Raw genomic sequence first — 25,381 nt, 5'->3', positions numbered from 1 at the left:
CACTTGATTATACATTAGTCCGTGGTGCTAACGTCATTCAGATGTTTCCTATGAGATCCCAACATCAGTAACTCTCAGCCATCACTGCTAGTTGCAAGGGAGCTATGCTGTGTACCTTTGACTGCTAACATACATTACTTTGCATAAATATAGAAAAATTTTACATCATTCTTCACAGTAGAAGCGACTAATAGTATTCTAAAGTTATTAAATAATCAAGGAACAAAAGGAGGAGAGGAATTAAATACAACAATGAAAATAGAAAAAAGTGGGAGTAAACTAATGAGGCTAAAAACTGATAATCCCCTCAACCTAGTTGTAAGATATTAAAAGTAGTAGTTAAAGATAGTGGATGCACTAGTAGTAATCTTCCAATAGTCCTTAAGCTTCTGGAGAAGTTGCAGAGAACTGGAAAGCTGTCAAACAGCCTTATTTAAAAAGGAAAGGAATAAAAAAACAGCTAACTCTAGGCCAGTTAACTTAACCTCTGTTATTGGGAAGATGTTAGAGTCTACTATATAGCAGAACATTTGGAAATACTTGGTATGATCAAGCAGAGTCATAATGGCTTCATGAAGGGAAAAATCATGCCTGACAAATTTACTAGAATTCTCAGGAGGTAACAAACAGGATATTAAAGGAGAGGCAGTGGATGTAATACATTTGGATTTTCAGTAAGCGTTTGACGAGGTCCCACACATTAGACTATTTAATAATGGATGAGTCTATAGCGTTGGAGATAGTATATTAGTATAGTTAGAAGATTAGCAAACTGATAGACAGGTGGGATTTTCTTTACGGCAATCTTTAACTCGTGGCGTACTGCAGGAATCAGTGCTGTGGCCAGAGTTATTTACGATGTAGATTAATAACTTGGATGAGGAAAGTGAACGTACTCTTGTCAGTTGTGTGTCCGGGGGTGGGGGGGGAAAGGAGAGTGTTGAGGATGCCACAGTCAGCAGAGAGACAAAGACCGATGAAGCAAGTGGGCAAAAATTTGATGAATTGATATAGTGTGTGAAAATGTGAGGTAGGAAAAATACAGGAGCTGAATATTTAAGTGGAGAAAAGCTACAGAAAACTATAGTACAGAGGGATTTGTGAGCTTTCATTCATAAGTCACAAGACACTGGCAACCAATTTCAACAAATAATAGGGAAGACCAATGAAATGTTGCCCTTTATCCCAAAGGGATTGGAGTATGAAACTAGGGAGGATTTGCTGAAATAATACAAAGCACTAGTTTGATCCTAGGTTTGGAGGGACTGTCTTAGGAGCAGAGGTTGAGTAGCTTGGGCCTGTATTCTTTGGAGTTTCGCAGAAATAGGAGCAACTTTATTGAAACAAGATTCTTGAGGGACTTGACAGGGTATATGCAGAGAGGTTAGTCTCTGTACTGCCTCCAATGAACCAATATCTTTCCTTAAGTAAAAGGACCAAAACTGCTCATAGATTGTCTCACCAGCACCTTGTACATTTGTAGCAAGACTTTCCTACTCTTATATTTCAACCCCTTTGAAATAAGATCCAGTATTCCATTTGCTTTCTTGATAACCAGCTGCACCTGTGTGCTACTATGTGCTTCATACACAAGTAACCCAAATTCCCTTTGTGTTCCAGCTTTTCTCCATTTAAATAATCATCTTTACTTTTGTTCTCCCTTCTAAATTAGCAACTTCATATTTTCCAACATTATATTACGTTTGCCAACTTTTATCCCACTCACTTAACCTATCACTATCTTTGTGTAAACTGTTTCTATTCCCTTTACAACTTGTCTTTCTACCTATTTTTGTATCAACTGCAAATTTGGCTGCACCTCCTCCCTACAAGTCATGAACATATATTGTAGGCAGTTGCAGTGCTAACCCTGATCCCTATGGAACCCCACTGGTTACAGGTTGCCAATCTGAAAAGGTATGCCCATTCCCACTTTTGTTTTTCTGCCCATTAGCCAAGTCTCCATTCATGTCAGTGTACTGCCTCAAACACTATCAACTCTTATGATTAACCTTGCTCCTCTTTTTGTTCTTTAATTGTCCATTGCAATCTCCTTTTGCTTTGCAGCATCAACCTTTTTGTCATTAATGTCTCCTGCCTTACACTCCATAAATGACCTTTACATTTTTCTTGACTACCTCCATCATTCCCCACATCTACTTAATTAAAACACTTTTCAGCATCTCCACTTTTTTTCAGATCTAATGATTGGTCACCAGCCTGAAAGGTTAATGCTGTTTCTTTGTCTGTAGATGCTGACAAACATGCTGAATATTTCAGCATTTTCCATTTTTCTTTCAGACGTGTCAAATCTCAACCTTATTTTCACTTCACCACTTCTTTGTGGTTCTAACTCTTCAGATAAAAGAGTGCAGTGTTGCAGAAATGTCTAGCCTGTGCCATTGTGCACAATGAGTACTTTGAGTTTCTTATGACATTTTTCCCTTCAATGGCAGGTCACATCCCTTTGAGAGCTGCAGGCTCATGTATTTTACAAGCCTCTGCATACCCAACCAAATGAGTTATAGGTGAGCTGTCTGACAGAGGTTTTATGTGGTGAGACTGAGAAGTTTGCAATTTATTGATAGACTGTTGTATTCTCTATAGTAGTAGTTATGGTATTTTACTGTTGTTGGCATTGTTAGCATATTATGCCACCTACAGGTTACCTTGCCATTTAAAACCAAACCTTAAAAGTATGTTCTATGTGATGAAGACAATTCACAGTTGATGAAGAGGCATGCAGTACAACAAATTTTGTCCATCTTGTATGTTAACTCACTTGGGGGCATTGTTTCCATATTGAATAATTCTAATTTTTTTATATTTGTAAACGTTTTTCACATTGAATATAGTTTGATACCTATACAATTTAGTTCTCACAAATTTTCCACTTAATTTTCATAAATGCCACTGTATTTGCTGTTTTCTTTTCTGACAAATGATAGCTGTTTATTTTGTGTTCATAATTGCCTTGCAGGATTGTTTGAACGTTGAGGTGACCTTTTCTCTTACCAGTTTGTCATTAAAGGACACTACTAATTCACTTTCAATTACTGGTTACTTTTGTGCCACAATTTTCTTTTAATGGTGCGAATTGATTTACAGTATTTCAACAGAGGAGACATGCATTGTAATAATGTTTACAGTGAAAGAAGTACATAATGTGCAAAACTAAATAGCATTTGTACTGATTAGAAAAGATGGCTGTAATTGTGCCTTGCAGTGAACTTTAATAAAACAGTCCATTTACTGACTTATTTTACTTATTGGATAAGCCAGTGTCAAAACTACATAGTTAAATTTGCCTAGTTTTTAATTGTTCTGTAAATAGTATAAATAAGTATTATTTTATTTCCTTTTATTTTGATTTCTTTGAAGGATTACATCAGGGCTCTCCAATTTATCTCAACGACTACATTGATATCTGTTTCCACTTAGTAGAAACTTTATTGGTCGCTTGTTACCAGTAAATGACCCTTTTGGGATATTAGCTGATCTTAGCCATAGTCCCTGGGTCATACTCATTCAGAAGGTATTCAGTGTCCTGGAAATATGGTGGTGGGGCATTGTTGGGACCGTTTCTTTTGTGTAGCAGTAGAAGAGAGGTTAAGTTTCAACCTGATTTTATTTGGGGCACGGTTTTGGTCAAATTGCAATCAGACTGTCTGGCGTTTCCAGTATTCCATTTTGTCATTCATCACTATTTTAGATTCTCATCTGTCCCATGGATGCTCTGTGTATCCATTTATAAAGGAAGCGTTCTTGTAATGAGAATACATTGTTCTCATTAGTTGGCTACCCAAGCAAATAGAAGTGGGCTGAGATGGTGATGTCGTAGTAGTGTCACTTTATTAGTAAACTGCATGCCCAGTCTCATGCTTTGGGGACATGGTTCAAATCTCACCACAGCCTCTGGTGAAAATTACGTAGAATTAATAAATCTAGCATGTGAAGCCGTATCTGTAATTTTGACCTTGACAACCATCATTGATTGTCATAAAAGCCCATCCAATTCACTGATGTCTTTTGGGGAAGGGTATTTGACATTCTCATTTGTCTGGCCTTTATGTGACTCCAAATCCTGTTAACTCTCATCTGATGTGGACCTGCAAGCTAGTTGCTCACTGGCATCAGGAATGGACAACAAATGCTGGCTTTATCAGTAACAGTCAACCATGAGCAAATTAAAAAAAAAGTTGTTGGCTCTTGTGTAGTGTACTAGTTTCCTACTTTGACTAGGTTTTTGGGAAAAGGCTAAAAATAACCATTATATTCATGGGTGGGGTCGGAGGGGTAGTATGCTTTCATGGAGGAATTGGATGATTGATAGCTGCAGTATGCTAAAATAAAATCAGACAACAAGTGGTTATATTTTCTATTCCCAATTACCTGCTGGTAATGCAAATCTGACCACTAACCTTTAATAGAAGCTATTTTACTGTTTATCCGCTTAAGAGAACTATCCTGCTTGCTTCTCACTTCAGCGAGAAAGAAGGTAGTCCAGTCATGAAACCCCTATTTTACATTCATCTAAACAACTGTATGTTTGTTAAAATTTTAAATTATTCTAATTTTGCCATTCATTGCCTTCAAATTTGTCGCATTAGTTCACAAAGTATGCAATTTGTTTAAGGTCCAGAATAACACATTAATGTAAAGAATGTTGAAATTTTTCATTTAGAGAGTTTCGATTGTACCTGGATCCACAATTTCATCGTGCTGTTTGTATGGTTCTGCAACCTGCTCAGAATATGTGAATACAGACAAATTTCTACATCAAAGGATTGCAGTAATAGAAGTGTGTTATGGCCTGATTTGAAAGACCAGCTGATATAGATAGGAGTTTTCGCGAGTTGGGAAAGCAGACACCAAATACTTTACATTTGAGCAGGAAGCAAAGTAGAGTACAAGGGCATTGTGCTATCAGTATGTACTAGTGCGCTCCCTAACCTGCAAGTTCAAAAGCAAAAAATTGAACATGTCATTTTATTTAAAAGTTAATCTTATTAAATCTATTTTTTCAGTCTGTGGAGATCCAGCACTTCAGTCAGTTTTGTCAACCACATGAAAACCAGTGATATCTTTATTCCCAGTGTACAGAATACTGAAATTGGCCTCTGAACTCATCAAGGTTATAGGTACTTCCAAAAGTACTACTGTCTGGAGAGATTCACAATGAGTCTCTATAGGGCTAAGACATAAGCAAAAGAAATATTATGAAAATATTGCATTTCTTGCCTCCAGTGGTGAAACTGTTTCATTGAAAGCTAACAAACCATCGTCCTTGCTTTTTACTTCTATTATGCAACAGAATATTTTAGCAGTCTTCTAGTAAATAGTAATATTTTCTGATTCTTTAACCTGAATGATATATACTGATGATATTTTCTTTCCTTTTCTCTCCTGCTTGTCTAATGGAAAGTAAATTATGCTTAGCTACCATTGAAAAGATGTGATTTAATCTGAGTTTGGGAGACCTCAACCAGATGTTTGTCAGTTAAACACAGATTGGTCTTGCTTTTGTACTATAATTAACTTTGGGGTAGCTTATCGTTGCCAGAATTTGCTTGTGTTGACAGTATCTAATACGCAGGATGCTGACCGTGCTGCATCATTGCTGATAATGTTCTTGGAAAGAACATGATATCAGAACACCTTCACTGAGAAAAGACATTTTCTGTTAATTATAATGATTAATTGATTAATATTTGCAGTCATATGATTTGAGCAAGTATCCACTTTTTTTTTGAACTCTAGAAAGCAATTCAAATTTCCTTATAGAATTCTCTTGGCGTTATATTGAAATAAAGAACATTGAAAGCCTTATGCTGGAACATTACTGTTACCCAAGAGTCAGGCTAACAAAAGCGATATTTTTTGTTAGCTAGATGCTTTGCTTAAGAGTTAAAATGACAGCAGGGTGTCTTTTACAAGTTACTCCTATTTTGTAAAACTTTTCCTTTAGCTGTGAGGTATGTCTGCATTTGTGATGGGGGTAAAATTCAATTTGGAAGCTTAATGTGGGAATTAATGGAAAGGAGAATTGAACATAGATTAAATTATTAGCTATCCAAATTTGCTGGCAAGACAAATAAGATTGTAAGAAGTTGAAGCCAGAGTAGGAGCAAAGGTTTTACCAAGGTCTCTGCAGCAGATGATCATATCGTGAGTTCTACGGTAGTTGGGAATATTGGGTGAAGATGGGAGATGCTCTCATGTTTGAGTTGGTTTTCATTGCTCAGCTTTGGCTCCTGCATACATATCCACCACTGGGTAAGAGTCATTTGAATCGTTTGCGAGACCACTTTCAGGAAAGGAAGTCGGGAGGAGGATTTTTTAAAAAAGATAACAAGTACTCAGAAAAGACTAGTAAGTAACAGTTTTCAATATTATTGTTTGCAGGTGATTTTTGAAGCAGATGTATCTCTTGAGCAAGCTGGATATATTGCCATTGATGACATTCAGGTTTTGAGTTACCCATGTGGTAAGTGCTCATGAATTAAATTATGTTTCTTCTTTAAAGCACAGAAGTGTGAGGACTGAATTTTGATAGGTTTTTGCAAACTAGTGAAAAACTAGTTTGTATTTAAAATAAGTCTTTTGTAGGTTATATCAGTACTTAGTTGCCAAATAACCAATTTCAAACTTGGTGTGAAATTGTTGTTGCTAGCCTCTCTAAACCCACAATGATTTACATCCATGCGTAAATACCAAAGGGGAGCTAATTTTCTCTTCCCAAATTTGTTCACTGATTATTCCATAGTTTCAAGGGTAAACAGTGAATCAACTCTGCCAGCTTTTCTCTTTGCTTTTGAGTGAAGTACTCTTGCACAAAACTTTCTTGCGGTCTAAGTCAAGCCTTTGTTATTTATGTAGGTCAGACAGGAATGATGTCTGCTTACAACTTCATTCCTTTGAAGAAGTGAACTTGTTCCATTGTAAGCCCTCTTGAGATTGATTTCTGGTTTAGAAATTGCAAGATTAATAATTATTATGATTGATGTCAACAGCAACAATAATCAAAAATGCAAATATTAAAAATGTTTGGATTGAGTGTCTGTATAATTTAACTCTATTACTCTGTTATATATCGATCTAAATTTAGATAACTTATTTTCATAACTTGAGGCATCTGAGAACTTTCAACTGTATGAAGAGAAGGACATTTTGTGAAGCAGCTGAAGATGGTTGTACCTAGAACACAACTGCTGGGACTCAGATGATTAACTTCCAACTATGCCCAAATTTCTTTACGCTAGCTCTGACTCTCCAGTCAATTGGGAGTTTTACCCAGCTTCCACTTTGCGAGGATATAATGATGTTCCACTTTGTTACATGCCACCTTGCCCTCGTGCAACTTGAATGCAGCTCGTATGCTCATGTCTGCACAAAGGCTGTAATGACTAACAATGATCGAACCCAAACTTTCTGTCAGTGAGCAGGTGTTGGCTCCACAAATGCTGCTTCATAAAGCTGTCAATGAGTCCTTCCATCACTTTGCTGATGATTGAAGGAGACTGACACGGCCAAAACCAGCTAGATTGGATTTGTCCTGTTTTTGTCCGTATCATATATCTGGCCTATTTGCAACATTGTCTTGTAGTAAGGTGTTGTCAATTTACTGGAAATGTTGGTTACAGGTTTAGCTCGAGCAAGTTTTTTTTTAAATGACTGCTGATATACTAGCAGGACTATAACCTTAGCTGGAATAAATGCACTCTCCTATCTCTTAATAGCATATGGAGTGACCGAATTGAAGGTTGTGTAATGACCAAACTGGAAACAGTGCACTGATATAATCGTACCCTGATGTTCAACAAGCTGTTGCAAAAAACGTTTAAAATTTCAATTGCACTGCCATAACAAGAGGGAGAAATATTAGGTTGAAATTGGGCAGTTTTTAAGGGGAACTTCTGACAAGGAAATTTCCCCAGCTATTCATTACTGATATTTTGAACAAGCCGTAAAAAAGATGCACGTGGGAGTAGCTAAAGATAATTTCATTTTGGATTACAAAGGGTGGCTTAAATTGTCTCTCCCAAGTTCTTTGGTTTTTAGCACAGATGATTTTCTGTTTTCTGTAAAGCAATGGATATTGTTCACTTCTATAGCTGATCCACTGAATCCTTGTCTGTTCTTGTTAGAATTCTTGATTTTAAACTTTGTTGGGTTTCTTGTCTTTTCACTCACACAGTCAAAGAGAATGGGTGGGAGGATGAGAGAGATGTTTACATGAGCAGGTTCTGGATGTCTCTGGCTACCTTGTACCTACAGATTTGCAGCAAACTGCAGTTCTGCCAATCCAAGGACTGGCAGCAGGCAGTCATTTCTCAACTCAAAAGATTTTGAGTGCCACTCTGTCTCAAAGTATCTCTCTCACTAATTTGAAAAGCATTACTGTTTTGCACAGCTAAAAATATGCACCACTTGATGTTTCAAAGGGTCAAAGCTCTACTGGTATTTCAACTACGCACCAACCTGACTTGCATTTCATTTTCCAGTTCAACAAGAAAAATATATTACTGGCACCTATAACATTGGAGACCTTAGGAAGACACTGCAATAGCCGTGGCATTTGCTGCAGATGAAAATATTTAAGACTTATTATTTGTACTGATGTGTTGGCCTACCACTGAAGATGATGATAATAGGACCTCTTTCTCTGACGAATGCATTCATGGCCAACCATTAGTCATAACTGACAAGTGTTTTATTCGGAAAACCTACATGAACAAATTAGAAAGACTGTAATAAGCTTAAAAAAGTTAAACATTGTCAAACCAAGTATTTGCAAACTTTTCTGGTGGGAGCAGGGGATGTTTATGGTAATGGATCTGGTACAGACTGACAAAGGCTGAAGTCACTTTATAAAAGGTTATCTGCAACTTTGGCATATGCACTCTGTGCCGCAGTCCACATGTTGCAAGATTGGGTTTTTGTTCTTCCAGAAAAGAGTTGCATGTGATTGTGCTTGAGTTGGTTTGATGGAAAAATAAGGATAATGTTCAAGCAACTTAAAGAATACACATTAAATTTATCTTGCAGGATTGCTATTGATAATGTCATCTGTATATTGCTGCAAATTCAAATAAAACGTCACAAACTTGTCAAAATGTTAATGTTTTACAGATAAATCACCTCACTTTCTGCGACTCGGAGATGTGGAAGTAAATGCAGGACAAAATGCTACATTTCAGTGCATTGCAACAGGCAGGGATACTGCAAATAACAAACTATGGCTTCAGGTGAGATCTGGCAATACAGTATTTCTGAATCTCTCTATCTCATTGTGTCAAAAACAGAAAGAGTTGTCATGATTTCTGCATTATGCTCACTTTATCAATCAATAAGTCAACTGTGGTTAGCACTGCTGCCTCACAGCGCCAGGGACCCAGGTTCGATTCCACCCTCGGGCGACTGTTTCTGTGGAGTTGCACATTGTCCCTGTGTCTCTTCCGGGTGCTCCGGTTTCCTCCCACAATCCAAAGATGTGCAGGTCAGGTGAATTTGTCATCGTGAATCAGGGATATGTAAGTTAGGTACGTTAGTTAGAGATAAATATAGGATAATAAGGTAGGGGAGTGGGCCTGGGTGGGTTACTCTTTGGAGGGTTGGTGTGGACTTGTTAGGCCGAAAGATCCTATGATTCAGAACATGTTGTGATTATATTTTCACTTGGAAATTTTTTGTGGCTTAAGAGTTTCAATGTATTGTCTCCTTTTGCTGTTTCTTATTTGTATGCGAACACCAGCAGAATCTGCAATCTGGGATGTTGTTTAATAGACACAGCAATCACACTCGGAACATTACCCTAGAGAAACATTTGTTTCACGTTTTGTAATGAGACTCCAATGACTGTTAGCTTCAGAAACCTAGGAGCAGAATCAATCATTGCTTTTGCAAATTACAACTGGGGGTGTGGTCATTGTCAAAGCTATCTAAAAAGCAATTGATAAAAACAATGGAACATATAATAGATGAAAATGTCACATTGATGTGAAACATGCAGACAACTGATGCACGATTCATATGGGTGATTTAAAATGTGGGAAGTGTTTATTTTGTTTTATGTAAAGTAGTAGGGATTGCTGTGATCTTGATATTTGAGCATATTTAGAAAACAGTTGAAAGTAAGAAATTTGTGTATGAAAAGCAGAACCCCAAAGGTTATTATTTTAGGATTATCCGCTGAGCCAGGTCAAACTGGCATAAAATGAGGGAGATGAACATGTGGCTCCAAGATTATTGTGGGAGAAATGGGTTCCGGTTCGTGGGGTGCTAGCACTTCTCCTGGGAAAAGTCGGGGCTATCCCTTGGGATGGTCTACACCTAGACCATGCTGGGATCAGTGTACTTGTGAAATGCATAACTAAGGAAGTAGAGAAGACATTAAACAAAATTGTCGAGGGAAGAGATCAAATGTAGAAAGATGTGTATATAATAGTTAGCATGGTAAAATGGGATTTGATCAGAGAATGGCAGGGACTGAGACGGATTTTAAAAAAGCACAGACTATACTAGATATTACAAAAATAACCAAAAGGGTTCTGCATCTGAATATGCGTGTAATGCATATCAAATTAAAGAAACTGATAATGCACATCAAAGTAAACAAATACATTCTGCTAGCCATTATGGAGATATGTCTTCAGGATGATGAGAATTAGGGCCTGAATATTGAAGGGTATCTGAGATTTGAGAGGAATAGAAGGATATGTAAAGATGGCAGGGATAGCACTCTTATTCGAGGATGATATTGGCATTATAATTGAAGATGACCTTTGTTCAAGAAGTTAGGATGTCAAATCAGTTTTCGTGAATGTGAGAAAGAGCAGGGGAAAGAAGTCACTGGTGAGATGGTCCACAGGCTTTCAAACAGCAACCACAATGTAGGGTAGAGTGTCCATGAAGAAATATTGTTTGCTTGAGATAATGGAGTAGCAATGCGCAACTTTAATCTAGATGTAAACTGGTAAATTCAGTAGTAGCTTGGATATTGGGTCCATAGAATGATTTCAAAATAGTCTATATTTGGCAAAATAGCTCATCCTGGAACTGATGAGAGCTTGCTATATTATACTTGGTAATATGTGATGTGACTGGATTAATTCAAGACCTTAGAATAAATGCACCTCTAAGTAGCAGTGACCACAAATCAATTGAACTTACAATTTAAAAGGAAAATTATTGGATCTAAGAGTAGTGTTTTGAATTTCAATAGGGGTAACTATATGGACATGGAAACTGAACTAGCTGAAGTGAACTGGGATATTAGGTTGGGAGAGAAATTGAGAAGCACAGTGGCAAACATTTAAGGAGATATTTCAGAATACACCAACTAAATATATTCCCATCAAGGGAAACAAAATTTTAAAGGCCAGACCTACCATAAAGTTAACTGGAGAAATTAGCAAAAGTAACAAACATTGGAAAAAGCAGAGAAATCAATATGTATGAGTGGGCGGTCAGATAATTGGTTAGAACATAAAGATTGGCAAAGACTATTCCAAAGGTTGAACAGGAAGATGAAATTAAGGTATCTGGGAATCAAGCTACAGAAGTTAAAATAAAGCAAAGTGAATATTGATCCTGTAGAGAGTGAAAATGGGAATTAATAGGAAATAATATAAACATGGAGGATGAAACAATCAAATATTTTGCTTCTGTTTCACCATAGAAAAATATATACCAAGTATTTGCTGTAAATCAAGAAGGAGAATGAAGAGAAGAGAGTAATGAAAATGCAATGATCAGGGAAGTGGTTCTTAGCAAAATCACCATGTAACCAACAAGGCTCATGGGATGCTGCCTTTTTTTAATGTGAGGAATTGAAATTAAAAGTTATGTTTCAGTTGTACAGTTGAGGTCAAATTTTAATTATGTGCTGTACTGGTCTCCTTACTGAACGGTAGCAATGTGCTTACAAAATTAGCTGAGGGATGATAAGCAGATCAATAGTTAATTGGTATTGTTCAGACTGGAAGAAGGTTTGCAGTGAAGTTCTGCAGGGGTTGGAATTTGGATTCTTGCTTTTCCTGACATATCAATGCTTCAGACAATTTGCAAGTTTGTAGCTGAGACAAAACATGGGAGTATTGTAAACTGAAGGGGACAGTGTAACCTTGTAAAGGACATTGACAAATTGGTGGAATGATGGATGGACACCAAAGGTAACCAGTGAGGTTCAAAGCTGAGATGAGTGAGGTGATGCAGTTTGATGCAAAGAACATGGAGAAAAAATTGATAATAAAGGGTACTATTCCAGTGGGTGTAGAGGCAGAGAGAGACCTTGGTATATATTTAAGTCATTAAAGGTGGTAGGACAGAAGAGTTGTTACTAAAGCTGAAAGTATTCCAGGTTTCATAAATAGTCACACAGACTACAAAAGCAGGAGCTTAACCTGAAATTTTACATGATAATAGTTAGGTCTCAGCTGGAGTATTGCGCACAGTTCTGAATGCCATTCTGAGAACAATGTAAATGTATTGGAAAGAATGCAAAATAAATTTATAGAAATGGTTCCAAGGATGAGACAATTCGGTGATGATGAAAGATCAGCAAAGTTGGGACTGTTAGGGAGAGGTGGGCAGAAGCTATTCCTACTCAAGAGGATTGAGAAACAGAGGGCATAGTTTTGCACAAGAAACAAATATGAAGAGAGAAAAAGTTTTTTTGCAGAGAGTAGTTGGGGTATGGAATGCAGTGTCTGGATGTTGATGGAGACATGTTCAGCTGCCGTATTCAAGAAGGCACTGGATTACAGTTTAAATAGGAACAATATCCAGGGTTACAGTGAAAAAATTGGCACTAATTCAAAATACTGAGAGAGCCAGACATGATGCAAACACGAAGAGCCGACAGGGATCCTTGTACAACCTGTGATTCTGGATGCACATGTGAGGGAGAGGGTTCGAAGGATACTTATCCAACTCTTGCCTGAAATAAGCAGGATGTCATGTGAGGATAGGTTGAGCTTGTTTTCACTGAGTTCCTGAGTGAGGATGACTCAGTTGAAGTGTGTAAGATACTGAATGGTGTTGACAAGGTGGATGTGGAAAGGATGTTCCCTCTTGTGGATCAGTCCAGAAAAAGGGGCAGTGTTTGAAAATTAAAGGTTGCTCTTGTATGACAGAGGTGAGAAATCTTTTCCAAGGCTCACATGAATTTAGAAATCTCTGCCACAAAAGCAGGGTTATTGAATATTTTTTAAGACAGGTGGACAGGTTTTTATTTGGAGGGAATCAAAGGTTATTGAGAATAGATGGAAGTGAAAAATTTGGAATACAGACATATTACAAACATATGTTGAACGACAGAGCATACTGCTCCTATTCTGTCTGCTCATATCAAGACTTTGACAGGATTGAGGGAAGAAATAAATCCCATGATTGCTTTCAAATGGCACTATTTTGACATGGTGCTTGATGGAGTACAATTGGTTTTATTTATGGGATCAGGACCGTCAGTTGAGAAGAGAGGTTGAGTATTGTTTTCCTGAGAATCATTAGAATCCTCAGTGTGAAAGTAGGCCCTTTGGCCGAACAAGTTCATACTGACCCTCCGAAGAGTAACCCACCCAGACACATTCCCTGACCATATTATCCTATGTTTATTCTGACTAATGCATTTCACCTATACATCCCTGAACACAATGGGGCAATTTAGCATGGCCAGTTCATCTAACCTGCACATCTTTGGATTGTGGGAGGAAACCGGAGCACCCGGAGGAAACCCACGCAGACACGAGGAGAATGTGCAACTCCACAGACAGTCGCCCAAGGCTGGAATCGAACCCGGGTCCTTGGTGCTGTGATGCAGCAGTGCTAACCAATGAACTACCTAGACTGAAAGGCTTAGAGGTGATTTGATTGATATATTCAAAGCTACAAGGTCTCTAGATAGGCTAGAGCAGTAGAAACTGTTCATACTTGTGAAAAAATCAAGAACAAGAGATCGCAAGTAAAAGAAGCAAAGGCGACATGAGAAAAACCTTCGTCATCCACTTAAAGGTCTGGAAGGCCACTGCCTGAGTATGTGGTAGAGGTCGGTTCAATTGAAGTATTCAAAACATATTTAGACTATTATTAACATTAGATAATATTCAGGGTTATGTACGAAGGTGGGAGAATGGCACCAATAAGTTGTTCATGCAGAGAACCAGTGCAGACACACTGGGCCAAATGATGGCCTCCTCTGCTGGAACAATTCTGAAATTCTGTCTAATGAAAGCACTGATACACAGTTGGTACAATGGTATTTATTAGATTGCTGATTTGAAAACATGATAACCTATAAATTGTTCAGTGATAGAACTCTCAGGAAAAATGTTTGCACTTTACAGAAATGATTGTCAGTAAATAGAAAATTTAAACCACCTAACTTTTCATGCTTTTATTTTAATGTTGATAAATCTTGACTGTCTGAAGTAATATATATTAAATAATGTGCATTCACTCCCTTCCCCACCAATGCTGAAAAGCATGAGTGTGCACTATTGCAAGCTGCACTGCAGCAGCTCACCAACGCTCCTTTGGCACATTCCAAACATGTGATCTCTAGTACCTGGAGAACAAGAGCAGGGAATGCATGGAAACAACATAATCTGTGAACATCCCTCCAGCCATAGACAATTCTGACTTGAAATTATATCACCATTCCTTCACTGTCGCTGGGAACAGTCCTGGAAATCCTTCCCTGACAGAACTGTTGGGTGTACCTACTCCCCAGGGACTGCAGCAGTTCAAGAAGGCAGCTAAACACCATTTTTTGAGGTGTTTAGGGTTAATTAGGGCTGGCCTACAAATACTTACTGAACCAATGACACCCACATCCCATGAGCAAATAATTTTTTTAAAAGTTTGAAAACGTGCTTACTCATTCAAAGTTTGTGTAAAGCCGGTTGTCATGGTTTTGGGTATGTTCGCTGAGCTGTGAAGTTGATTTGCAGACGTTTCGTCTGATGCCTAGGTGACATCTTCAGTGCTTTGGAGCCTCTTGTGAAGTGCTGTTGTATTGTGTCTTCTGAGATTTATTTGGTTCCATTCATGCTCCTTCCGGTCGCTGGTTGTGGTTGTTTGTTGTAGTGGCCAGTATATTGGGTCTAGGTCATTGTGCTCGATGATAGAATCCGTGGATTAGTGCCATGCTTTGAGGAATTCTCTGTCTGTCCTTTGTTTGGCTTGTCCTATAATTGTTGTGTTGTCCCAAAAGAATTTGTGCTCCTTGTAATCTGTGTGTATGGCTACTCTGGACAGCAGGTTGTGGCGTTTAATGGCTAGTTGGTGTTCGTGGATTCGGATTCTCAGTTGTCTGCTGTTGCCCTATAGAGTGTTTTGTGCAGCAAAAGCTGATTTTAATATATCATTTCTGTATTCTCAACTTCATAAATGGAGTCACTGAACACAAGAGCATGGATGTTAGATTGAACTTACTTTGGATATTGGTTATACCACAATTGGGTGTCTTGCATACAGTTTTGGGTGTCACACTTACAGGAGGGCTGTGAATGTATTGGATGCAATGCAAAAGCAGTTTGCAAGAATGGTTCCAGAGGTTAGACATGAGGAAAGATTGGAGAAGTGGGACTGTTGTCCTTGGGGAAGAGGAAGCTAAGAAGAGATTTATATTTTTTCAAGATCATGAAGGGATAAATAGTTTGGGAAAAATAGTTCCTGTTCTCAAATGGGTTGAAAACCAGAGGGGACATTCTTAAAGAGCTTTGCTAAAGAAACAAATCAGGTGAGAAAAAGATCTTCCTTACACACAGCAAGCAGTTATGGTATGGAGTGTCCTAACTGGTAGTGAGTGATGATGTGGAGGTGTCAGTGTTGAGCTGGGATGGACAAAGTCAGAAGGCACACAAACACAAAATTATAGTCCAACAGGTTTACTTGAAATTGCAAGCTTTCAGAGCACAGCTCTGCTGTCAGGTCAGTTGACCGAAAGCTTGTGATTTCAAATAAACCTGTTGGACTATAATCTGGTGTCGTGTGATTTCTGACTTTGGAAGTGAGTAGAGGCAGGTTCAACTGAGATACTCAAAAAGGTATTAGATAATTGTTTCTATTGAAATAAAGTGCAGAATTATCTGGAAAAGGCAGGACATCGGTACCGATTTAAAATAGACAGCGAGCTGGTTCACACATAATGAGTCGAGTAGTAAATTTCTGTACTGTACCCAATTTCTCAGCATAGCAGCAGGTTCCTGATGTAACAAACTTGTATTAAGGCCTGTGATGACTTCTGATAGCTGTGTTTGAGATGCTACGCCAGGAGCAATGTTAACTTCATTGACTATTGAAAAGACTGTTGTAGATGCCTATGATGTTAAAGGTGTGCCTTCTCTGGTGTATTTGATGGAATGTATTCTCGCACCACAATGTTGAGGAAATAGATTAAGATATGGTCTACAAATAAGATTGGCTGTCAAAAAGTAAAATATAACTGGGAACCTAATGACTAACTTTAGGCAGTATTAAAAAAAAAACTGTTCTCATCTATTTCTTAATATAAATGTCAATTCAATAATTGAATTGCAACTTGTGTGCAGTTACAGCAGCTCAAGGGTGAAAGGATTTGTCTTTTGAACCTGCCTAGTAGGGTGTAAGTATTGCCAGGAGCTGTGTATTACTATAGTGGCTGAACTGATTGTGAACTCTTGGCGAGGGATGGTATTAATTCATTGCTGTGTGGTTGAATTAGCAGATGCTGCTTCAGATATCTTGATCTCCTTGGACATTATTTCGATTTTCAGAGTAAATTCTAATATCATACTAATATCCTCTGCAAATTGTGTCTTAATGGTAATGTTGCACAAAAACTTTCAGCCAATTGGTTGTGACATACTCTACAGTCTTTATCTGGCATTCACAATTCGGAATCAAAAACATTGAGGTGCCAGAGATACGGTTGGATTTATAAGAAAAACAGAAACTTATTCGGTCAACAGCATCTGTGAAGACAGAAACGCTTAACCTTTTTAAGTCCAGTATGACTTTAGTTTATGGAAGAAGAATGTCAAAGTACTTTGCTTATATTTGAAGATTGGATTTCTCATATTTTATGCAGTTGGACCCTATTTGGGCATTTTGGGCACTGTTGGGTAGATAACCAGCATTATAGTTTCAGAATAGCTTGGCTATTCAACCAGCTAACTCTGGTACAAATCTTTTCTGTCATAAAACTAGGGGTGTTGTCAGAGTCATCAACTTTGCAATGTCTTTTACTTTGTGTTTGTTTTTGGAATGCACTAAATTGGCTGGACACTGACATGTGACTTCCGACCAACAGACATTTAGTTGACTCTTTAATTGCACTCACTCGGTTCATCAGTAATTACGGATAAGCTTTTAAATGTTGTCCTTGCAAGCACTATTGACCTCCCATAAATAGGGAATAAAGAAGATGGAAAATAAATCACTACAAACTGCCTAAAGTGGCACGGATCCCCTGGCAAACTCGAGAGAATACAAAAACATGAGAGCTTCATGATGTGGTGACATTTTTTGTGGAAAAACTAAAGTCCACTCATTGGAAGATGGCCTAATGGAAGCAGATGTAATCCAACAGTCCTCTTAGAGAGGCACCTCACCTAAAATGGTTTGTTTTTAAAATAAATTCCCCAAGCTGTCAATAACTGCATGTAATATCAATTTTAAATTTTTGGACAGATTTGGCATTTTGTATTATCTCTCATCATGCTACTTTGGCTGTAATGATTGTCTGCAAAGTACTAAAAACCAAACTAACGCAATTTTATATTGGTCTAAATGTAGTCACTTGGACTGATTGTCAAAAGATTGGAACAAAATTTCATTTATGACCTGTATTCATTTTCTTTTAAAGTGGAAATGTTATGTAAACTTTGCAGTCATTGATACAATGATTGGATCATATTGTGAGTGGGAACCAAATGAAAAATAACTGTATTTTTGCACCAAATAAAAAAAAATTGGGGTGGGAAAGAAATAAAATATTATTTTCAGTTTCTTGCATGTGATGTTTATAAAATGTATTAAATAAACTTAGTAATGTGTCAACTGACTCTCCAATTATGTCCTAGGATATATTAAGAAATAGTCACATTTTCACTTTTTGTACCCATCAGAGGCGGAATGGGGAAGACATACCAGTAACCCAGACAAAGAATATTAATCACAGGCGGTTTGCAGCATCCTTCAAATTGAAAGAAGTCCAAAGGAATGATCAAGATTTGTACCGTTGTGTGACACAGTCTGAAAGAGGCTCTGGTGTATCGAATTTTGCCAAGCTTATTGTTCGAGGTATTGTAACTTCAACTTTAAATTATCCCATGTGATGCACATCATTGCTTCCTTTGTGAATTATTTTCTTTTGAAAAGTGTCATGTCGCAGGTTCTGTGGGTGATGTTTCTCAATTTCAGAAACTTACCGGCCATGGTGGGTCTCAATGGCTTTGCCAGTTAAACATTGGGCAGCCAGTGGAACCCAAAGTCAAATATGTAGGACTGGCTGTCGAAAGTTGTTTTTTTTTTCAGTTGGGAATTTCTGAATGACCTTGAATGTTTGGTGTGCTGACAAGTCTTTCTTTGACCATTTGGGGAAGAAAATGATGGATCTGTTAATGTGCTGGACATGGATGGGGCACTTACATAGAGTAAGATGAGGTGTATATGGGCTGGACTGATGGAATCTGGGCCTGGAGAACATTTTCGAACTCAAAGACAAGTATGCTTATTCCCAGAAAAGTATCAATTCCTGTGGAACTCAATAATCCTTTTCTCTGACTGCAGTGATTAGGTGTCCATATTTTAAGGTGTAGAGAACGGAGCAGGTGAAGTTCCCTCCCATTTGTCTTGCTCTATCCAACTTGGTCCAAACTGGAGGACATCTATGTCTGTATTTTCAGCACTTGCCGTAGACTTTTTGTTACCTTCTCCTCTGACTCCCCTGACAGCCCTCACCTCTGACTTCCTACTCAGCCCCTAGCACGAAGTCAGCCATTTTTTAACTTTGCTCAGCAAAACAAATTTTAAACAAAATAGGAAGAAGTACTGCAAACAGATGACATAAGAAATACGGGAAGACAAAACAGCATGTTTAGCCCGCTCTGCCATTCAGTGAGACCATGTTGGTCTTGGACATCCACTTCCCAATCCAAACCTCCCATTCATTGATGACCAAAAAATCATCTATTGTAAAAATTACTAGAAATGCTGCTGAAGCTTTTCATTCTGCACTAATCAGAATAAATAGAAGGATAACCGTTTTTGAGCAGTTGTAACAATTTATATCTGAGTGCATTGAGGAAAACTTAACAAACAGTGAACTTCACGACAGACCTTGGAGGAACCTGTGTGGGAGAGCTCACAGCACAGGAACAGACAAGTGCGCAGTTTTTAAGTGTAGCCTTGCTGTAAACCTACAATAGTGAGTAAAGTGGATTCTTTTTTGATGATATGTTTTATTGAGCTCTGTCTCTTGATCAAAGTTTTTAAAAAAAAATATAAGCCATAACTATTAAGTTAGCCTGGAGCTGTGTTTTTTTTTTAACAGCAATAAGATGGTGTAATTTTCTGGGTCTGCAAATTGTGAAGGAACAAAGATGGCCTTTGGTAGAATGTTATGCTGTTATTGTTGGATGTAGGGGTCTAGGGAGTGTTGACATGTTGCTGAGGATTATGTCTGCAGGAAATGTCTTTGTCTGTGATTTCTGTTGAATGGATTGTTTGGAATGACAGTTAGTGGGAGTGAGAATTTTACAAGAGTTCAGGGGTGGGGTGATGGAAGGGAGAAAAGCCACAGATACAGTCAGGTAGGTAGGAGAGGTACACAGATAGTTCAGGAGTCTTTTGTGGCAATCACCATCTCAAAGAAATATGCTGATTTGGAAAATATAGGGGGTAGTGGACTCTCAGGGGAGTGTAGCACAAACAGCCAAGTTTCTGGTATCGGGACAGGCTGTAATGCAATGAGGGTGATGTTGGGTTCCAAGTGATCAATTGTGATTGGGGGCTGTCTAATCAGAGGCACAGACAGATGTTTCTGTGGCAAGCATTGAAAAATCAGAATGGTGTGTTGCCTCCCTGGTGCCAAGATCAAGGATGCCTCAGAGAGTGCAGAATATTCTCAAAGGGGAGAGGGATCAGCAGGAGGTCATTGTACATATTGGAATCAACGAAATAGGGAGGGAAAAGGATGAGATTCTGAAGGGAGAATATAGAAAGTTAGGCAGGAATTTAAAAAGGAAGTCCTCAAGGTAGTAACATCTGGATTATTCCCGATGCTACAAGCTAGTGAGGGTAGGAATCGGAGGATAGAGTAGATGAATGCATGGCTGAGGATCTGGTGCCATGGGAGAAGGGTTCATGTTTTTGGATAATTTCAATTTCTTCTGGGGTGGAAATGATCTGTACAAGGTTGGGGGAGGACTGGGAGTGCGGGGGTGGCCGGGTTAGGACCCAGGGACATAGTGAGGAAAGCGATTAATCAGAGCCTCGTACAGTTGGGAAAAGGAGAGTCAAACTGTCAGTGCGCCAGGGACAAAACAGAGAGGAAGATAGAACTGATAAATTAAACTGCATTTACTTCATTGCGAAAGGCCTAACAGGGATTGCAGGTGAACTTGGACATGGGACTGGGATATCATAGCAATTACAGAAACATGGCTCAGGGATGGACAGGCCTGGCAGCTTAACGTTGTAGGATGCAAATGATACAGGAAGGATAGAAAGGGAGGCAAGTGAGGAGAGGGAGTGGCATTTTTGATAAGGGATAGCATTACTGCTGTATTTAGGGAGGATTTTCCTAGGAATACATCCAGTGATTTTATACGGGTGGAACTGAGAAATAAGGGATGATCACCTCATTGGGATTGTATTATAGATCCCCTAGTATTCAGCGGAAAATTGAGAAACAAATTTGAGGAGATCTCAGCTATCTGTAAGAATAATAAGGTGGTTATGGTCGGGAATTTTAACTTTCCAAACATAAACTGGGACTGCCATAGTGTTAAGGGTTTAGATGGCGAGGAATTTGTTAAATGTGTACAAGAAAATTTTCTGATTCAGTACATGGATGTAGCTATTAGAGAAGGTGCAAAACCTGACCTACTCTTGGGAAATAAGGCAGGGCAGGTGATTCAGGTGTCAGTGGGGGAGTACTTTGGGGCCAGTGACCATAATGCTATTTGTTTTAAAATAGTGATGGAAAGGCTGGTAGGTGTAGGGAATGCTAGATGACGAAAGAAATTGAGGGTTTGGTTAAGAAAAGAAGGAAGCATATGACAGGTATAGACAGGAGAGATCGGGGGAATCCTCAGAAGAGTAGAAAGGCAGTAGGATTATACTTAAGAGGGAAATCAGGAGGGCAAAAAAGGGACATAGTTTTGGCAAATAGGGTGAAGGAGAATCAAGTGTTTTTATAAATACATTAAGGACAAAAGAGCAATTAGGGAGACAATAGGGCCCCTTAAATGTCAGCAAGGCAACCTATGTGTGGAGCTGCAGGAGATGGGGGAGATACTAAACAAATATTTTGCATCAGTAATTACTGTGGCGAAGGACGAGAAGATACAGAATGTGTGAAAATAGATAGTGACATTTTGAAAATGTCCATAATTCAGAGGAAGAGGTGTTGGATGTCTTTAAACACATAAAGGTAGGTAAATCCCCAGGACCTGATCAGGTGTACTCTAGAACTCTGTGGGAAGCTGGGGGAGTGATTGCTGGGCCTCTTGCTGAGGTATTTGTATCATTGATAGTCACAGGTGAGGTGCCGGAAGTCTGGAGGTTGGCTAATGTGCCACTATTTAAGAAGGGTGGTAAAGAAAAATCAGGGAACAATAGACCATCGATGATGGGCAGATTGTTGGAGGGAATCCTGAAGGACAGGATTTACATGTATTTGTAAAAGCAAGGTCTGATTAAGGAAACATAAGTTAGTTAACATAACTTTGTGCATGGGAGATCATGTCTCACGAGTTTGAGTTTTTTAAAGAAGTAACAAGGGGTTGATGAGGGCAGAACAGTAGACATGATCTATATGTACTTCAGTAAGGTGTTTGACAAGGTTCCTCATGGGGGACTGTTTATAAAGGTTAGATCTCATGGAATACAAGGAGAACTAGCCATTTGGATACAGAACTGGCTCGAAGGCAGAGGATGGTGGTGGAGGGTTGTTTTTCCATACTGGAGGTCTGTATGGAATGTCACAAGGATTGATGCTGGGTCCACCACTTTTTGTCATTTATATAAATTATTTGGATGTGAGCATAAGAGGTATAGTTAGTAAGTTTTCAGATGACACCAAAAGTGTAATGGACAGTGAAAAAGGTTACCTCAGATTACAACAGGATCTGGGCCAGATGGGCCAATGGGCTGAGGAGTGGCAGGTGGTGTTTAATTTAGATAAATGTGAGGTGTTGCATTTTGGGAACGCAAATCACAGCAGGACTTATACACTTATGGTAAGGTCCTTGGGAGTGTTGCTGAACAAAGAGGCCTTGGAGTGCAGGTTCATAGCTCCTTGAAAGTGGAGTCACAGGTAGATGGGATAGTGAATAAGCCATTTGTTTTGCTTTCCTTTTTTGGTCAGAGAATTGACTGTAGGAATTGGGGTGTCATGTTGCGGTTGTATAGGTCGTTAGTTAGGCCACTTTTGGAATATTGTGTGCAATTCTGGTCTCCTTCCTATTGGAAGGAAGTTGTGATAATTGAAAGTGTTCCAAAAAAAATTTACAAGGAAGTTGCCAGGGTTGGAGGATTTGAGCTCTTGGGAGAGACTGATTCGGCTGGCGCTGTTTTCCCTGGAGTGGCTGAGATTGTGGGGTGATCTTATAGTGGTTTACAAAATTGAGGGGCATGGATAGGATAAATAGACAGTCTTCTCCCTGGAGTGGGGGAGTCCAGAACTAGAGGGTATAGGCTTAGGGTGAGAAGGAAAATTATAAAAGAGATGTAAGGAGTAACGTTTTTGTGCAGTGTGTATAGAATGAACTGCCGGAGGAGGTGGTGGAGTGTGGTACAATTGCAGAATTTAAAAGGCATCTGTATGGGTATATGAATAGAAAGGGTTTAAAAGGATATGGGACTAGATTAGGTTGAGATATCTGGTTGGCATGGACAAGTTGGACCGCAGGATTCATTTTCTGGGCTGTACAACTCTGACTCTTGGAGATAGTGTGCTGATTGGCTGAGTTTTTGCCATGGTAAAAACAGTGGGGAGATATAAGCCCCTCTAGTTTCTGGCTAATTGAGAATTTATACGATTTGAACGTATTTCTTTTATTTGTAGAGAACAGATTCTTGTGTATGAATGTATGGTATTTCTAGCAAGTATAAGTTAACCACTTTGAGCTCAAGTGATTTTCTTAAATTGTTCATTAATATGGCTATTTATGCACTCCGTTTTGCTATACCGTCACTTAACATGGAAACATGCTCTTCAGTCCAAATCATCCATGCCGACAAGGTTTCCCAAACTGAACTAGTCCTATTTGCCTGTGTTTGGCCCATATCGCTCTCAACTGGTCCTATTCATGTACCTGTCCAAATAGCTTTTACATGTTGTAATTGTAACTGCCTGTACCACCTCCACTGGCAATTCCTTCCACGCACCACCTCCACTGGCAACTCATTCTGTTTGTGTGAAAACATTATCCCTCAGGTCTCTCTTCTTTCCCTTCTCACTTCAAACCTATGCCACCTAGTTTTGGACTCACCCACCCTGGGGAAAAAAATCTTGGCGATTCACCTTAACTATTTTATAAATCTCTAAAAGGTGACCCCTCCATCTCCAACTCTTCAGGGAAATAGATCCAGCCTATCAAGCCTCCCCATATAACTCAAACTCTCCAGTCCCAGCAACAACTTTGTAATTTTTTTCCTGTACTCTTTTTAATTTAACAACATTCTTCCATATCATGGTGACCAGAATTGTATGCAATATTCTAAACCTGGCCTCATCAATGTCTTGTTCAGCTGAAATATAATGTTCAAATTCCTATACTTAATGCTCTGTCAATGAAGATAAGCGTGCCAAACACTGCCTTCACCATCCTGCCTACCTGCAAAGCCACTTTCAGGGAGCTATAAACCTGCATCCCTCAGTCCCTTTGTTGAACAACTCTCCCCAGGGCCCTACCATTGACTAGCGATTGAGAAGATTTGTAGCTCAGGTTGATGATATGTATGTCAGTTAGCTCGCTGAGCTGGAAAGTTTGTTTTCAGACATTTCTTCACTATACATGGTAACATCATCAGTGAAAGTTTCTGGTGAAGCGCCAGTGGTGTGTTGTCTTACCAAAATGAAAATCTTGTGTTTATCTAAACTCCATCTGCCACTTCTCATCCATTGTACCATCTCGTTGTACTCTTAAAAACCTTCACTGTCCACTATACCACCAATATTGGTGTCATCCTCAAACGTACTAACCATATACTCATCCAAATCATTGATATAAATGATGACTAACATAGGTCCCAGAACCAATTCTTGCGGGACACCACCTTCTACCATAACAATAGTTTCTCTTACTGTTAAACCAGTTTTATACCCCGTTGGCTGGCTCTCCCTGGATGCCATGTGATCTAATTTTACTAACTAGTCATGGGATTGCGTCTAATCGTAGGCAGTACATTTGGATTTTGCAAGCAGAGGATTGATGACTGATCTGTGTTCTGCCTGTTGTAATAAAAATGGAAGGACCAGAATATTTGGTTTACTTAGCTAATGGCTGTGATGTGTGACCTGTGTACCTGGTTTCTCACTGGCACTGAAATTAAATTGTGATATTATGTGGTCTTTTTGCACTAACAGACCATGCTCTTTGTTTTCAAACTGAACCCTATCTATTGTGTTCAGGTCAGTTTTTGAAGACTTGAAGAATTTTAATGAGCCAGTCAGTGGAGATATGAGTGTGAAGTGAGTTGTTGGGGGATTTGGTGGAGAAGATTGGAGATTATACTGTGTGGACGGGATTGAAGTGGGTGGGATGGTAAGTTTAGCTTTGCTCTATATATTGACCTGCGCCAGAAATGAATTGGGGACAGCAGAAGAGTTAAGCGTTAGGTAACTGTTGCAAAGCCATAAATGCACTATTTCTGGGAGGGGTTTGGGCACTGCAAATCTGCCTGTCTGAGAATTGTGTTCTGGGCAATTACTTTCCATTTTTGTGGGTAAGAATTTCTAAAGGTTCCTGATGCACAGTAGTGGTGGACATCAGGATCCACTGCTGTTGGCACTGGATGATCCAGCCGATATTGTCAAGTTGTTTATGATAATGTCTTTTAATATATTGTTTCTGATAGTTCCACTATGCGTTCTCTCCAGTGCTAATTTTTTTTTGTTCAGGTTGGATGTTGCTAATCATATATCTAATTAAATTTATTACTGCAGTGA

At 38.8% G+C, this 25,381-nt stretch overlaps 1 protein-coding gene across 7 annotated transcripts in view; it reads left to right on the top strand.

Moving 5' to 3' along the window:
• Window positions 1–25,381, top strand: part of ptprk (protein tyrosine phosphatase receptor type K) — a 603,086-nt gene that overhangs the window by 209,787 nt on the left and 367,918 nt on the right. For all 7 annotated transcript variants that reach the window (XM_072556025.1, XM_072556024.1, XM_072556023.1 and 4 more), the window contains exons 4-6: window positions 6,406–6,487; window positions 9,133–9,248; window positions 18,111–18,285. In XM_072556025.1, coding sequence (XP_072412126.1) covers window positions 6,406–6,487; window positions 9,133–9,248; window positions 18,111–18,285 — 373 coding nt within the window. The remainder of the gene's footprint in view (window positions 1–6,405; window positions 6,488–9,132; window positions 9,249–18,110; window positions 18,286–25,381) is intronic.

Source organism: Chiloscyllium punctatum, chromosome 3 (genome assembly GCF_047496795.1).
Source record: "Chiloscyllium punctatum isolate Juve2018m chromosome 3, sChiPun1.3, whole genome shotgun sequence".
Classification (NCBI taxonomy): Eukaryota; Metazoa; Chordata; class Chondrichthyes; order Orectolobiformes; family Hemiscylliidae; genus Chiloscyllium; species Chiloscyllium punctatum.
Note: the sequence above shows the minus strand (reverse complement) of the source record. Positions and strands in the feature narration are given on the sequence as shown.